Genomic DNA, 14,298 nt, shown 5'->3' on the forward strand with positions numbered 1-14,298 from the left:
TACTGAGACTCTCATATAGCTGAGATCGAAGCAGAGACGTGAACAAGGCGCATTACCAGCGAGGCTGAAGTCACGTGCGAATATCCGGAAAACCTTCCAATATTGAACTGCGGACACTTCACTCAATGTTCAACGCGGCGCGAAGGTCAAGAGCGAATATAACAGGTGGCCATTTACGGTCAGGTATATATTATTCTATGGGAGACCGTTGCAGCAACTTGAGCTGAACATCTTCCATCTGCCCGGCAACAAGAACCAAGTGAAACGCTGGGAAAGCAGACGTCGGACAGAACCAGGATGAACTCCTCCCGCCCATAACTCCGATACCTGGGACACCTCCACCGGCCCGCCATGGCCGCGATCAATGATGTTGGGCGCAGCGATGATGTACACCGGCCCAGTGTTGCGATACCTCAGCCTTCTCCCGCACAACTACAGACCATGACACCAGCTGCGCTTGAGATGGCCTTTGATCGAACGCCAGCAATTGCAATCGACCCAATTGCCCTCATCACTCAGGAATGCATCACGATCACGTCCGCCATGCGGAAACATGCCCGCTGGGCCCAGTCTTCGGTTTCTGCAATTCTCGGAGGAGGGGCTACAAGATTGCAAGAGAAGGACTTTCTACGCTCATCCTCGCAAAGTCGCCGGAGCAGTAAACGGCCCGTGATACTAGATCCGGGGATGGCCAGGCTGAACGTCCCCAACACCTCGGACGATGAAAACTCCAGCCTGGCCAGTCGATGGGGCCTGCGAGGCCGAAAGGGAAAGAGCATGCAGGATAACCCCCTGCTGACTGCCTTTGCGCGTCTAAGAAGAGATCTGGCGGGCTGCCGAGATGTGGCTGCTGTGGATGCTCCCGAGTTATTGCACCCTTTCTTGCAGGTCATACGCAGTTCTTCGACGAGCGCCGCGATTACGAGTCTAGCGGTGATATCGATCACGAAGTTCTTCGCGTACAACATTATCACCGTCAGATCACCACGAATCTCTCAAGGCATGCACCTTCTCAGTGCCGCAATTACCCACTGCCGGTTCGAGGCTAGTGACACAGCGGCGGATGAGGTGGTCCTGCTGCGCATACTGAGGCTCATGGAGCTGATCATATCCAGGCCGGAGGGTCAGCTGCTGGGGGACGAGAGTATCTGCGAGATGATGAGTACCGGGTTAAGCATGTGCTGTCAGTCAAGGCTTTCCGAGGTTCTCAGGAGGTCTGCCGAGATGGCCATGGTTACCATGTGTCAGGTGGTGTTTAGCAGACTGAAGTCATTAAAGGTGGAAGAGATTCCGAAGTCTAGGAGTCGGTCGAATACGAGGACAACTCTGCTTAGCGCTACCGAAGAACTGAAGATTGAACCGCCTATGACGGGCAGCGTCATGGGAAATGGTGAACCGGAGAGACCGAGTGTTGACGTGGACGGACGCACCAGTGTCGAAGACGGTATCAGATCCAAGGTTTCCACAGAACCGCAAAATACCGCCGCACCGGCCAAGGAAGATGAGTTCGATAACGTGGAGCCATACGCCCTTCCGTCAATTAAAGAGCTCTTCCGGGTCCTAATCGATCTTCTCGATCCACACGACAGAACACATACGGACGCGATGCGGATCATGGCCCTCAGAATTATCGACGTTGCCCTGGAAGTTTCTGGGCCTTCGATAGCGAAACAGCCAGTTCTGGCAGCCCTAGTCCAGGATGACCTTTGCCGCCATTTATTCCAGCTTGTCCGATCGGACAACATGGTCCTTCTGAACAGCTCTCTACGTGTCGCTGGGACATTGCTGGCTACATGTCGACAGCTGCTTAAGCTGCAGCAAGAGCTGTTCCTTTCGTACTTGGTGGCTTGTCTGCATCCACGCGTGGATATTCCTCAAGAACCAGGAATCGATCCGTCGCTCTATGAGGGTGTGCCTCAGTCTCCTAAATTGGTGAAACCCGCACCATCTCAGCCAAGCAGCGGTCGGTCAACCCCGGTCCCGATCAAGGACAGGCAGAAACTGGGACTAGAAGGCGGTACCAGGAGGCCGGAAGCCAGGGAAGCCATGGTTGAAAGTATTGGCACCTTGGTCCGCATCCCCGGCTTTATGGTGGAACTCTTCCTCAACTATGATTGCGAAGTCGACCGTCAGGACCTTTGCGAAGACATGGTTGGACTTCTGTCACGCAATGCCTTCCCAGATTCTGCTACTTGGAGCACTACGAATGTGCCGCCGCTGTGTCTGGACTCGTTGCTAAGCTTCGTCCAATTTATTGCCGAACGTCTTGATCACGAAATCCCAACATGGTCACAAAATCGGATAGAGAAAATTCGTTTGCAGCGAGCGAGGAAGAAGATCATCAAAAGTGGTGCATCCAAGTTCAACGATGATCCCAAAGCAGGAGTGGCATATCTGGTCAGGAATGGCATCATCGCAAATCCGGATGATCCTGTACAGGTGGCTCAGTTTTTGAAAGGCACCTCTCACGTCTCAAAGAGAGTCCTAGGAGAGTTCTTGACCAAGAAGTCGAATGAACCACTGTTGGTAGCATTCATCGGGCTATTTGATTTTGAAGACAAACGCATTGACGAGGCTCTTCGGGAAGTTTTGGGATCTTTCCGCCTTCCTGGAGAAGCGGCACTTATCGAACGAATCGTCAACAATTTTACGGAAAAGTACTGCAGGACCGTTGCGCCAGAGGAGATTGCAGACAAAGACGCTGCCTTCGTCCTAGCCTATGCGATCATCATGCTGAACACCGATCTCTACAATCCTAACGTTGCGAAGACACAGAAGCGAATGTCTTATGAGGACTTTGCAAGAAACCTTCGGGGCGTCAACGCGGGCAAAGACTTTTCCCCGGAATTGCTTCAAGATATATACGATGCCATTAAAGAGAATGAGATCATTCTCCCGGACGAGCACGAAAATAAACATGCCTTTGAATACGCCTGGAAGGAGCTCCTGCTGAAGACGCACAATGCGGGATCTCTGGAGTTGTGTGACACCAATGCCTTTGACGCAGAGATGTTCAAGGCTACTTGGAAACCGATCGTGGCGACCCTGTGCTATGTCTTCATGTCAGCTTCCGATGATGCTGTTTTCTCTCGAGTCGTGGTTGGGTTCGATCAATGCGCGCAGATCGCGGCGAAATATGGAATTACTGAAGCCTATGACCGTATTGTCTACAGCGTCAGTCACATCAGCGGTTTGGCTGCAGAAATTCCGCCAAGCACATCCTTGAATACTGAAGTCCAGGTTGGGAAGAAGAGAATCATGGTCAGCGAGATGGCCGTGAGGCTTGGACGCGACTTTCGCGCCCAATTATCGACGGTATTACTGTTCAGGATATTGCAGGGTCATGAAGATGCCGTTGGTGAGACTTGGATTTATGTCGTGCGCATTCTACGGAACCTGTTTGTCAACTCCCTCATCACATTGCCAAAATTCGAGCAAAGTAGATTCGAAAGCCTCGGCCCGATACCTTTACAACCACCATCACAAGTCATCGACCGAGATGGCCGACTTAGCGAAAGCGGCATCTTCTCAACGTTCACCTCCTACCTCTCAAGCTATGCTGCCGACGACCCACCAGAGCCTTCGGAAGAAGAGCTCGAAAACACACTTTCCTGTGTTGACTGTGTGAAGGCATGTCGACCTGACACTGTCCTGCAGCATATGGCTTCACTTCCTGCCTCGCAGATCAAAAATATCGTGTCCGCTCTGCTATCTCAGATGGAAGAATTGTCACCAGTCGTGACCGTCAAGCCTGAACGTCCTATCCCCGTCACTGTCAGGGTCAATGGCCACCGCATGCCAAAAGTTGGACCCGAGTATGATCCTGGCTCCGTGTTTCTCCTAGAGCTTGCCACGCTTCTCACATTAAGAGACGACGAAACAATCGCTGCAGCCGGAGAGCAACTCACCAGCTCCTTGCAGAATGCAGTTAGAGATGCCTCCAATCTCCATCCTCTCGCAGCATCTAGAGTCGTGCATTTCCTGCTTGAATTATTGCGGTATAGCTACGTGAGTCTGCTAAAGAAGCTGTTCCACCTCCACCCCTAGTTCATGGAAAAAGCATTCCGCTAACGAAATGTTCTCCCAGACCTACGACTTCATGCGTGCTCCTGTCGTTCTTCACGCAATCTCAAGCTTTGATGATGCCGTGCTCGACCGAACAGCCTCGACCATAATCCAGGGCCTCTCCAATGCCATTGACCCTCCTTCGGCCTTGCGCAACGAGATCACGAAATCTCCGGACTTCTGGTCGACGTTACAACGTCTGCATCAGCACAAAACAGAAGCAGAACGTGTATTTGACATTCTAACGCTCCTTTCTACGTCGTCACCGACCAAGGCACCAGACCAACAAGCTTTGACCGCAGATAACTTCGAATCAGCCATTTCCCTTGCAAACGACTTTGCGTCTGCCGGCACCATTGGCTCCATCCAAGAAAAGCGCCGTGATTTTGCTGCAAAACAGGGCCGGCAAGCCAAGCCTGCAAGACCGGAAGACATTGTGGTTGTCCAGCGGGCGAATAAAGCTGTCGGGCTGATCTATCAGCTGACGGGTCGCGTCCCAAGTCTGATCGACCAGAGTCATCTGGAGAGGAATGAGGCTTGGGCTGCGTATTGGAGTCCGATCTTTCGGGCCTTGTGCGCGCAGTGTGTTAACCCATGTCGTGAAGTGAGACATCGTGCGTTGTCAGCTCTGCAGCGCACCTTGCTATCCGAGACCGTGGCAGATGAGAAAGGCACGAAGAAAGACCAACACACAGAATGGACAGCAATCTTCGACGAGGTATTATTCCCGCTTACGCTTAGGTTGCTGAAGCCCGAGATATACCAGTTGGACCCGCCCGGTATGAATGAGACGCGAGCACAGATGGGTGGTTTATTGTGCAAGGTCTTCTTGCGGTATCTCGACCGTCTCAACGACATCCCTCTTCTTTCTCAGACCGAAGATGAGGAGGAAGGGAATGGAGATGAAAAGGAAAGCGAGCAAGATGACGAAGAGCAGCAGAAGACAACCGCCGAAGCGAAGGGGCAAGGCAGTGGCAATGGCAACAAAATGACCGATGTCTGGATCAAGACTCTTGAGCTTCTCGACCGCCTGATGAACGCGGGCACCGTGGTTGAACATCAAGGCGACGCGCTCGCCGAGGCGGTCCGGGAGGGTGTGAAGAACACGCTGCTCGTCATGGACGGGGCGGGCTATCTTGGTCGCCAGGACCAGGCTGCTTGGGCCGCCAAAACTCCTCGCAGCCCACATGCTCTGGACGAACAGGGCGAGGTTCAAATCTGGCCCGAGACAGTGAGGCGCTTAGATAGATTCCTGCCGGGCTTGGTGCAGGAGCTGTTCCCTCCCGAGCCCGAACCGGACCATCCTCCCGTCGCTGGTGATGGTGCTCACGCCGCTGATGGCGGCCAAGACGAGAATCGTAAACCCGGGCAGACGCAGCGGGCCAGTACCGGGTCCCGACCGCAGACGCGAGATGGCGACAAGAGATGACCAGGCAAGCAAACAACATATGACGGAGTACTTACTAGCTTGCGGCTCGAATGGGGGACAGACACGGAGGAGCTTTGGGCTTCTTTTCTCGTTGGTTCGGAGCAGTCCTGTAGGAATAATAGGATACGAAAAGGACTATCATAAACAGACGTGATTCGAAGCCTCCTCCTCGTCGTGCCGTGCCTACCGACCTATCCCATCTATCCTACCTATCCATCTACGCACCATGTCGTCTCGCACCAAGCTGTGCCTGCACTGCAACTGGCTGTTTCTGTGGCTGTATCTTGTGCTGTGGCTGCAATTACCGCTTTCAAAGACTTTTGTTGCATTGGATCATGGAATGTGGAATATGGAATATGCTGGAAACGGATATTCAGCTCGCGCGCTATGGAACTCTTACATACGTACGATGCAACTTTTGTGCCTTACCACCTTCGTGTGTGGTACTACCGTGTCAGAGACAGCGGGTTGTGCGCAGTTCGCCTCGACCTCCATGGGTCCAGCTCTGTGAGAGTCATGTGCTGCTTGCCTCTGTCTCCCCTTTCCGTCAGCAACTTTTTTAACACTGGTCATGCTGAGACCGTGTCGGCTGTTTAGCCGGTCATGCCCTTTCCCCAGCTCCCCGATTCTTAAGCGAGATATCATCCTCCAGTGCTCCTCTCACGCCTCGTTCCAGAGTAATTTCACCGTAATGTCGCGGGACCTCGTGGTGGATGTAGGTATTTGCCTTGCTTTCCCCGGCCAGGTTCATACAACACCCTTCTTATCGTTCGCCTCCAATCCCATCCACAGCTCCATTCACTTTCTCTTTCTTGCCCTTAGCGACATCGGCCTCTTTACTCGCACAGTCGCAACCCCACTGACTTCGAAATTCGTCTATGCTCAATGTCCCGAGCTTCTTCAGCGCAGTCCGGCTCGTTCGGACTTTGGCGTACTTCACGGACCGTCCCTTGCTGTGCGCCACAAGGTTCCCATGCACGAACCAGGCTACATACATCGTCGTCCCAGAAGCGTCTTCGTCGCCTTTGGGTTCTCTCGCTTCAGCATCTTCGTCATCATCTTGGTCGTTGTCCCTCGAGATACTTGTGGTCGGCTGCTCACTGTGTTCTTGGACAATGAATGAACCCTTCCGACACCGGAATTCTCGTTCAAGCAAACGATAAAGATACGTGGTCGGGTGACGGTTTGCGAATGTATCGTATGCCTCAATGTCCTCGAAGAACCACTTCACATGCTTCTCGAAGAAGTGCTCAATCTCCCGATAGTCGAAGCCGGAGTCGACAAACACAGCGCCCAGATAACTCTCGACGACGTCAGCCAAGACTTTTGGTACATGGCCTTCGGATACCACTCGAGTCCAGAAATCGGGTTTCACGTCCTTCTCGCCCCAGGCTTCTTGGACTTTGGATGCGTATCGGGCAATGTCATCGCTGACCGACATACTATAAGCATGGATAAACTTGTGGAAACCCAGGTATACCGCCAAGGCAGCGAGGAATTTGTTCGACACCATGGCCATTTTGTGCTCGGTTAACCATTGAGGACCACGAGTCGGGTTGGTGGAAAATAACCACCATATACAAACCCAATCTAGGCAAGCATCGCCCAAGAATTCAAGTCGTTGAAGATTTTGAACTGGTGAGTGCTGATCAGAGGAATGAGTAAATGCTGAACGCGCGAGACGTGGATGTTTGAATCGATAGCCGGTGGCCTCGAAGACCTTATTGGCAAGATCGTTAGCAATCGGGTCGTTCATCTCGGCTACCCAATGCGCCGGCTTGTACATTGGCGGAATCTCTTTCCAAGAGTTGATGGCGTGGTCTGGGTGTTTCACGAACTTGGTGATCGCCTTGATTCCCAGATTGAATTTCTCCTCGGTGGGCAAGTGACGAGTGCTCATGATGCATGCACCGATGGTGGCCTCACAGACATCAGCTATGGTCTTTTGTCCGAGAGTGTGCTTGCGGTGTTTGTCCGTCAGTTTGATGACTCGACCTTTCTCGAGCTCCAAGAATTCAGGGTACCATGTGTCACGCCAAGGTTCGCCTGCCACGCGGATGTAGCGAAAAAGCTCGTATTGTTGAGCAGACGCAGTTGTACACAGCCGGCGGTTGGAGATCAATTCCATCCGCCTGCAATGCATTCCTTCTTCGTCGCAGGTTGTGTGGTTGTATACTGTGATCGTTGTCATCATCTTAAGGAGGGAGTCACCAATGAATTCCAATCGCTCGTAATTCATAGACGTCCTCGGTTTCTTCTGGCCGAGCTGTGTTTCGACATCATCTCCATCCAAATCGAGAGAGTCGATTTCAAGGCCGTGGGCTCCGGTATTGCCTTCTTGTGTATAAGCTTCCAAAGCGAGGTCGAGAGGCACTTCGCTGAGATCAAGCTTCTCGAAAGCTTCACGCACAATCAGGTAGCCCTCCAATCGACGGAGGATAGAGGGCCACAGGAGACAAGTCTGAGCCACCGAGAACGAGATTCGACCGAGTTCCAGCGGTTGGGGGGCAATGTGACAAATGGCATATCGTTTTGGATCTGTCGGGCATTCTTCCAAGAAATTGCGACCTGCTATGACAACCTTGGCGGACAACACGGGCTGATTTGAATCGTACATCTGGGCGGCAGATTGGGCATCTTTTCTCTTTGCTCCCCATGTGCTGTCAGAGAATTCAATGATGGTGTTCTTCAGTCTCTTCTGAACTGCTTTTGCACTTTCTGGAATGGGGTCCCATATAGATCTTCCTGGCAAGATGTTCCCCGTGAAATAGCGGAATCTGCCACTTCTCGGGTCGACGAGAAATGCATTGCACCATTTCTTTGCGTTTCCCTCTGCCTCTGCCGCGCTTCCGGATGCTTTCCATCCCTGGCGTTCTGGGAGTTGCGCGGCTAAAAGCTCACCCACATCAACAATAGACTCAAAAGTCCCCTTCAATTCTCCTTTGGCTGGAGGTGCTAGCCAGTAGCTCATAGAGGTCGATTTGTGAGTATAGACTTTATTGAAAAAGTCCTGGAAAACGCCACGAAGAGTGAATGTCGTTAGTGCTTCAATCTGATCCGGCGTCACTGCCACTGGCTCTATGAAATGATTGAATTGGACCTGTTTCTCGACATTGTCGTCAACAAAGACAGGGAATCCGGGTATATCTGGAAGCGGTTCGCGTGTCAGCATCAGCAAGCCATCGGTGCACCAGGACGGTGATTTTGGCCCAACAGAGACATGGGTGATGAAAAGCTTCGTAGGCAGTGTCGACGATGTCGCACCACTTTCAATCCAGAAATCTGGCTTCACCTTCCTGTCATAGTCATCCTTGTCTTCGCAAACGGCGATTCTGGCATTGAGATTAGCTGGTTTTGCCTTGAAAAAGATGCTGTTGAGATTTTCATCCAACAGCTGGGCTTTGCGTAACTTGGCAAGGCAATGCCAGGCAGCGGACCGCTTCGCGAGTGTCTTGTTTGTCCGCGCCTCGCCTTTGGCGCCTTTGACTACAGCAGTCCGCTCGTCGTCCGTGACAGGAAGTATGACTTTGTACTGAAACATGTTTTCTTCGACACCGATCATCTCCTCGTAAACTTCTGACGAGGACGCCCCGATCTTCCTCAAGGACTCAGCATACCGGCTCAGGAGCAATAGCGAATTGGAGTAGTTGGCTAGGACGCCAGCAGAGGTCTGGAAACTTCGGCAACTTGCATCTTTGGCCATGAGCTGCTTCAATTTCGAGCCTTGACCCAATAGGCGATCGGGAGGAAGCTGTTGACAAAACCTCCTGATATAATCATCTTGATCCATGGCAAAATTGACATCTGCTACTTGGGACTGATTGTTTTCTTCGATCATGTGGACAAAAATAGAGTCCTTCATCCGCGCCCGGCCACGACTCTGCATGTACTGAATTGGCGTTCTGTACAGATCGAATCTGATCACCAAATTGCACTGAGGTATATCAATACCTTCTTCAGCAACACTGGTGGCGAATATGATGTTGAAGATTCCAGTGCGGAACTTCTCCATGACGGCCTCTTGATCTTTCCACGAATCTCTCACATCCGAAGCCGGTGCAGTACCCATGAGGACGCCGGCTCGTAGATTCGGGAGATCGAGTGCCTTGAATAAGTCGCAAAGAATAAGAGCTGTCAATCTTTCTTCCACAAACACGATCGACCGAGTCGCAACTTTGGCCGAAAAGCGGTTCTTGAGTTCGCTATACAGCTTCCTCACTTTGGGAGATAAATCAAGATCCGAATCAACCTGTGGTGCCTCAAATGGATGTTGTTGGACAATCGAGATAGCCTCACGGATGGAATCCAAAGCCGCTACTCGGTTCTCGCTCTCGGTAAGCCCAGTGTAAGTCCTGCTTCGTTCAAATTTTGCAAGGACGACTCTTGATTCGTGCTCAGAAGTCGGAAGGGCGAATTGCCAGATTCGGTCTGCTGCCCACGCGCCGAGATGCCGGGAAGCCGTGCGAGCGAAACGGAAGTATGATTTGAAGTCCTCGAAGAAGCCGCATAAGGGCATAAGTTGCGAATAGAGAGGGGTTTCGAACTCAGCATTCAAGGGAGGATAAATCCATCTGACATCCTTGGCTCGAGGTGCAAAGTCGAAGACAGACATATCACTGGTGGTGACGATTTTGCTCTGCAACAACGATTGCAAGTCCTCAGCAACTGTGTTAATATCGCGTCTCGAGTCGACAGGGGACGCCGTCATGCCGAAGATACGAGGTTTGTCTCCATCCCACTTGAGATAGTAATCTCGAATGATTGTGGAGTATGGGTGATTCTTCTTGCAGTGGTGTGCTTCGTCGAAGACAAGAAGCGAGATCTGACCTATTTTCAGATATGAGCGCATGAGGCACAAGTCCAGCACCGCCGCCGTGCACACAACAACACTGTTTTCGGCAAAAATTTTGTCCCATTCTGCCTTTTCCCACAGGGCGTACGAGGCGTCGCCGAATAGTGGGATGACCTTCTGCGCCAGGTTGTTGGAGAGGAACCGGGCCTGTTGTCGGGCGAGGTGGACGCTGTTGACAAGGAAGAAGATGATCTTTGCGGATTTGCCACGGCTCCGATCGATGAGTTCCTGTTGCAAGTAATGTCTGATCAGCAACGCGGCGATGAGGGTTTTACCGCTCCCAGTGTCTAGGACAGCGATTACGTTCTCGTCCTTGGCCTTTTCGAAGAGTTCTTGCTGATATTCACGGGCACGGTCGATAATCGCCTTGGACTGTTCGATCTTCTCACGGTTCGAGATCCGGATCTCGTCGTTATTATTCGCGTAAGTAAGAAGATAGTTATTCAGAGTAGCCTTATTCGCCTCCTGCTCAGCGTAACTGACTAGATCGGCGTGTGGTAGTTCAGATTCGTCCTCGGAGTCTGTGAAATCTATGAGGTCGTCTGGATAAGATAGATCTGGATAGCGCGTGAAGTTGTGGCCCTCCTGAACGGCGGCTCCGTCGGTGTCCTCCATCCTGCCGACGGTGTAAAGAGGTTTAGAGGTGCAAGAAATAAGGAGGAAGTGAAATTAGGATCGATCTCATAGTCGCTAAGAGATTGAAATTCTTTCCGCAGACGGTGAAGGGAGAAAACGCGTAACAGAGGGTTAGTGACGGCGGGCAACGCGCAGGCAAGCAAACAAACAGAATTCACTCCATAGTTGACATACCGACATTGATATGTCTGACTGGTGCCATCCTACCTCAATACATCAAGTTCATCATTCTTGCAACAGTCACCGTCCCACGCCATCTGAAGGTTATGGAAGGAAATCAAGGTGTGCACCGTTCCCCCAAAATTCCCAGGTGCAGGCTGTTGAGTTGTTGCTTAGCTCATTGGCCCCCGCGACGGCCAGGCACACCAGGGACCAATCTAGCCAGGGGCCTTCACACTGGCAAGGGGGATTCCTCCCGCTGCAACATTATGTCATTCCTCGTCGCGACAGCCATTGAACAAACATGCGACGACGGGTTAATCCTCAACTCCAACCACGTCAAGGATCGAGGCAGCAACACACGAGATACAGACACAGACGATGTTTGCCGCTGCAATGGGGGTATTCTTAGCCGTGTTCATTGCGCTTCTGGGTTTGTCCAGTGCCCATGGCTCACACTCGCAAGAAGAACTTGCCAATCCCGCGGACGACTGGGCATTGTACCATATGCAAGAAGAGCACCGTATGTGGTACAGGTCTCTGGTTGATTGGACTCCTTTGACAGACACGTACAGATATCTCCAACTTCGATCCAGCCTCATTCTTCGCTCTCCATGATTTCAACAACGATGGCGCCTGGACACCTGACGAAGTCCGCCGAACATATGGCCTGGACGACGAATCTCTTAAATCCACTCCCGCCGATACCAAAGACAAGGCCGTCCTTAACGTATTCAAACTGTTTGACCCTCATAGCACCGGTCTCATCACCCGCGATCAGTGGCTGGACGGCATACGGGCCGGCAAGAAGCTCCCCGACTCTGGGTTAGGCCCAGGCCATCACGGTGACGACGAATACGAATATGAGATCCACCATTTCGAGAAATACCACGATGAGAATACGAAAGAGGAGGATCTGATTCATCCCGAAGACATCGAGCACTTCAGGAAACACGACATGATGGAAGACGAGGCTTATCGCATCCTGAGAGAACAACAACAGAGCATTGTGGAGAGGAATATCCCGCTCAAATTTAGGAGACAGCCGTGAGGTCTTGCGAGGCGTTCTGGCGGCTCATGACCATGGAAGAATCTGTAAGAGTACAAAATAGAAATGAGGTGGAAGGCGAAGGACATCAGCCATTGGGCTTGATCTCAATATCAAATACACAATGCATAACGCCGGGCGCATATGTCTTGACTTGCTCAACATGTGCGCCAGAAGCTGCGTACGGACATCGAACTCTTTGCCGTATCAGTCCGTCGACTTCGCCCACAATTTTCCCGGACATCACATCGATCTCCCGGACATCGACGTTCTCATGAACATGCAACCATCCACCTGTTCCGCCTTCGCTGAAGGTTGTTACCGCCTTGACAGCATTCTCCCAGCTAGCTATCGCAGAAGGCAGGAGCCCAAGGTTCGCATGTCTGATATTGAACCGCAGCCCTGTCCTTCCCTCCTCGTTGTCAACTCTTTCGTGTTCATATTGCATCTCCTTGAGGACCTTGCACGTCCACTTGTTATCCCCGAGGAAGGCTACGCATCGGACGATTGCTTCCTTGTCGCCCGTGTGATCGCCCCTTGCAATCTCCTCCGCCAGTTCCCTGGCGCCTCCCTGCCCATGCAGGCTGCCGTCTTCACCAACCCTGACTACCAGACACCTCCATCCGTTTCGCTCACATCCCCTCCTCAACCCTTCGATGCTCCACGGGTTGATATCCCAGCCATAAACCCGGCGCACGCCTCTGAAAAGATAGCAAAACGCAAAGTAGCCGATGCCGACGTAGAGATCGACCACATCGACCTCGCCAATCCGTTGGGGGTTCAACTCAGGCTCGTCAAGGCCGGGGAAATGGGACTGCAGCCCCAAGATCCGCGCCTTCTCGGAGATGTTGCCCCGACTGAACATCGTGTACAGCGGGGCCCAGCACTGCACGACCCCCTGGTGTTGCGACGTGGACGCCCAGAAAGCCTCGTCGAAGTCCTTGGCCGTGGGGTGAAGAATCCTGCCTCGACGCTGTCGGTCATCGGCCACGGGGGCCCAGTCGCCGTACATGGGGACCAGACCTGAGGGAGAGCGGAGGGCGTTTTGTTCCTTGGGCGTGGCTTCGCGGTTCGCGGATTCTACGGAGCCGGCGACATCTTCGACACCGTCGGCGCCGTCGCCTCCCGGGTCGACCTCGGCCGCAATAGGCGCATTGATAGCGACCCGCGAAATCCCCATGCCCTTGAACCCCGCTCCAGCGATGCATCGAAATAGCTCCGTCCTGTCGCTCTCCCCAAGCGCATGGTAGAACGCCGTCCACCGCGGGTTTTGCGTTGTGAAGTTGGGCGGGAGGAGGAGGAGCGGCGGGTACAGTGTATACCGCTTTGGCATGTCCGCGGTAGCCAGGGCTGTGGGAGCCGATGGCGGTTCCTCCTGTTCGCCATCCTGGGAGCCCAGAACGAAAGTCGAGCCGTCCTCTGTGGTAGTCGCAATTTCCGCGCGATGCTCCTGTAACCCTTTGCAGAACTCGTAGACCCCCCTAACCAGAGGATTGTTCGGGAGCCTCTCCCTCTTCGACTTGAATTTACCCTCGGGCTGTGAATGGGGCTGCTTGAATCTTGTCATCTCCCCCGATATATTGTCCCGAGGGACATAAGAACCTCAGGGTGCCCCTGCGATTTGGTTCCCTATCCACAATATCCTCACAGAGCCCGTGCTCAGACTCAATACAGGAGCTGGCCGCAAGCTGCGGAACAGTATGCAGATTTCAGTTATTTGGGACGGGTAGTTTTCTGCAAGAAAAAAAAAACCGAAGTCGGATCAGACGCTGACGAAAGAGTTTTAGCCATCTATGCCTTGAGGCTCAGTCTTGCGGCGGTCTGACGAAGCTGGGTTGCTGATTGGTCAATCGAATGTTCCTCTACACTGGCGAGGCTCTCGTACTCTAGACACTGCTGGGCGAGCGAGATACGAAGTGTCGCGTGTCCAACTTTTAGCTGGATCTTCCATGTGGACTTTCGACGCTATCTTCTCCAAGTCGCTCGCGGAGTAATCTCCTCTCCAACTCGACTCAAGTCGATTCTCAATCCACCGTCGGAGGGGTATATCGCTCTATCTAAATAGAGTGCATGCAACTTTTTAAAATGGTTGATTCGACGTTTTTGACC

The 14,298-nt window shown here is 52.5% G+C and overlaps 4 protein-coding genes across 4 annotated transcripts; 2 read left to right on the forward strand and 2 right to left on the reverse strand.

Annotated features, from left to right (window-relative positions):
• Positions 1–150: 150 nt before the first annotated feature.
• On the forward strand, positions 151–5,643 carry PV07_01106 (uncharacterized protein). Its single transcript, XM_016387609.1, has 2 exons — positions 151–4,008; positions 4,088–5,643. The coding sequence occupies exons 1-2, from the start codon at positions 352–354 to the stop codon at positions 5,492–5,494; spliced, it is 5,064 nt and encodes a 1,687-aa protein (XP_016254537.1). The 5' UTR covers positions 151–351; the 3' UTR covers positions 5,495–5,643.
• Positions 5,644–5,841: 198 nt separating this feature from the next.
• On the reverse strand, positions 5,842–11,072 carry PV07_01107 (uncharacterized protein). Its single transcript, XM_016387610.1, has one exon. The coding sequence runs from the start codon at positions 10,959–10,961 to the stop codon at positions 6,258–6,260; it is 4,704 nt and encodes a 1,567-aa protein (XP_016254538.1). The 5' UTR covers positions 10,962–11,072; the 3' UTR covers positions 5,842–6,257.
• A 347-nt stretch (positions 11,073–11,419) lies between these two features.
• Positions 11,420–12,420, forward strand: PV07_01108 (uncharacterized protein). Its single transcript, XM_016387611.1, has 2 exons — positions 11,420–11,664; positions 11,717–12,420. The coding sequence occupies exons 1-2, from the start codon at positions 11,523–11,525 to the stop codon at positions 12,190–12,192; spliced, it is 618 nt and encodes a 205-aa protein (XP_016254539.1). The 5' UTR covers positions 11,420–11,522; the 3' UTR covers positions 12,193–12,420.
• Positions 12,263–13,926, reverse strand: PV07_01109 (uncharacterized protein). The gene has a single exon (XM_016387612.1). It carries the CDS (start codon positions 13,754–13,756, stop codon positions 12,278–12,280), a length of 1,479 nt encoding a protein of 492 aa, XP_016254540.1. The 5' UTR covers positions 13,757–13,926; the 3' UTR covers positions 12,263–12,277.
• Between the last annotated feature and the right edge of the window lie 372 nt (positions 13,927–14,298).

Source organism: Cladophialophora immunda (assembly GCF_000835495.1).
Source record: "Cladophialophora immunda strain CBS 83496 unplaced genomic scaffold supercont1.1, whole genome shotgun sequence".
In the NCBI taxonomy this organism is placed as follows: Eukaryota; Fungi; Ascomycota; class Eurotiomycetes; order Chaetothyriales; family Herpotrichiellaceae; genus Cladophialophora; species Cladophialophora immunda.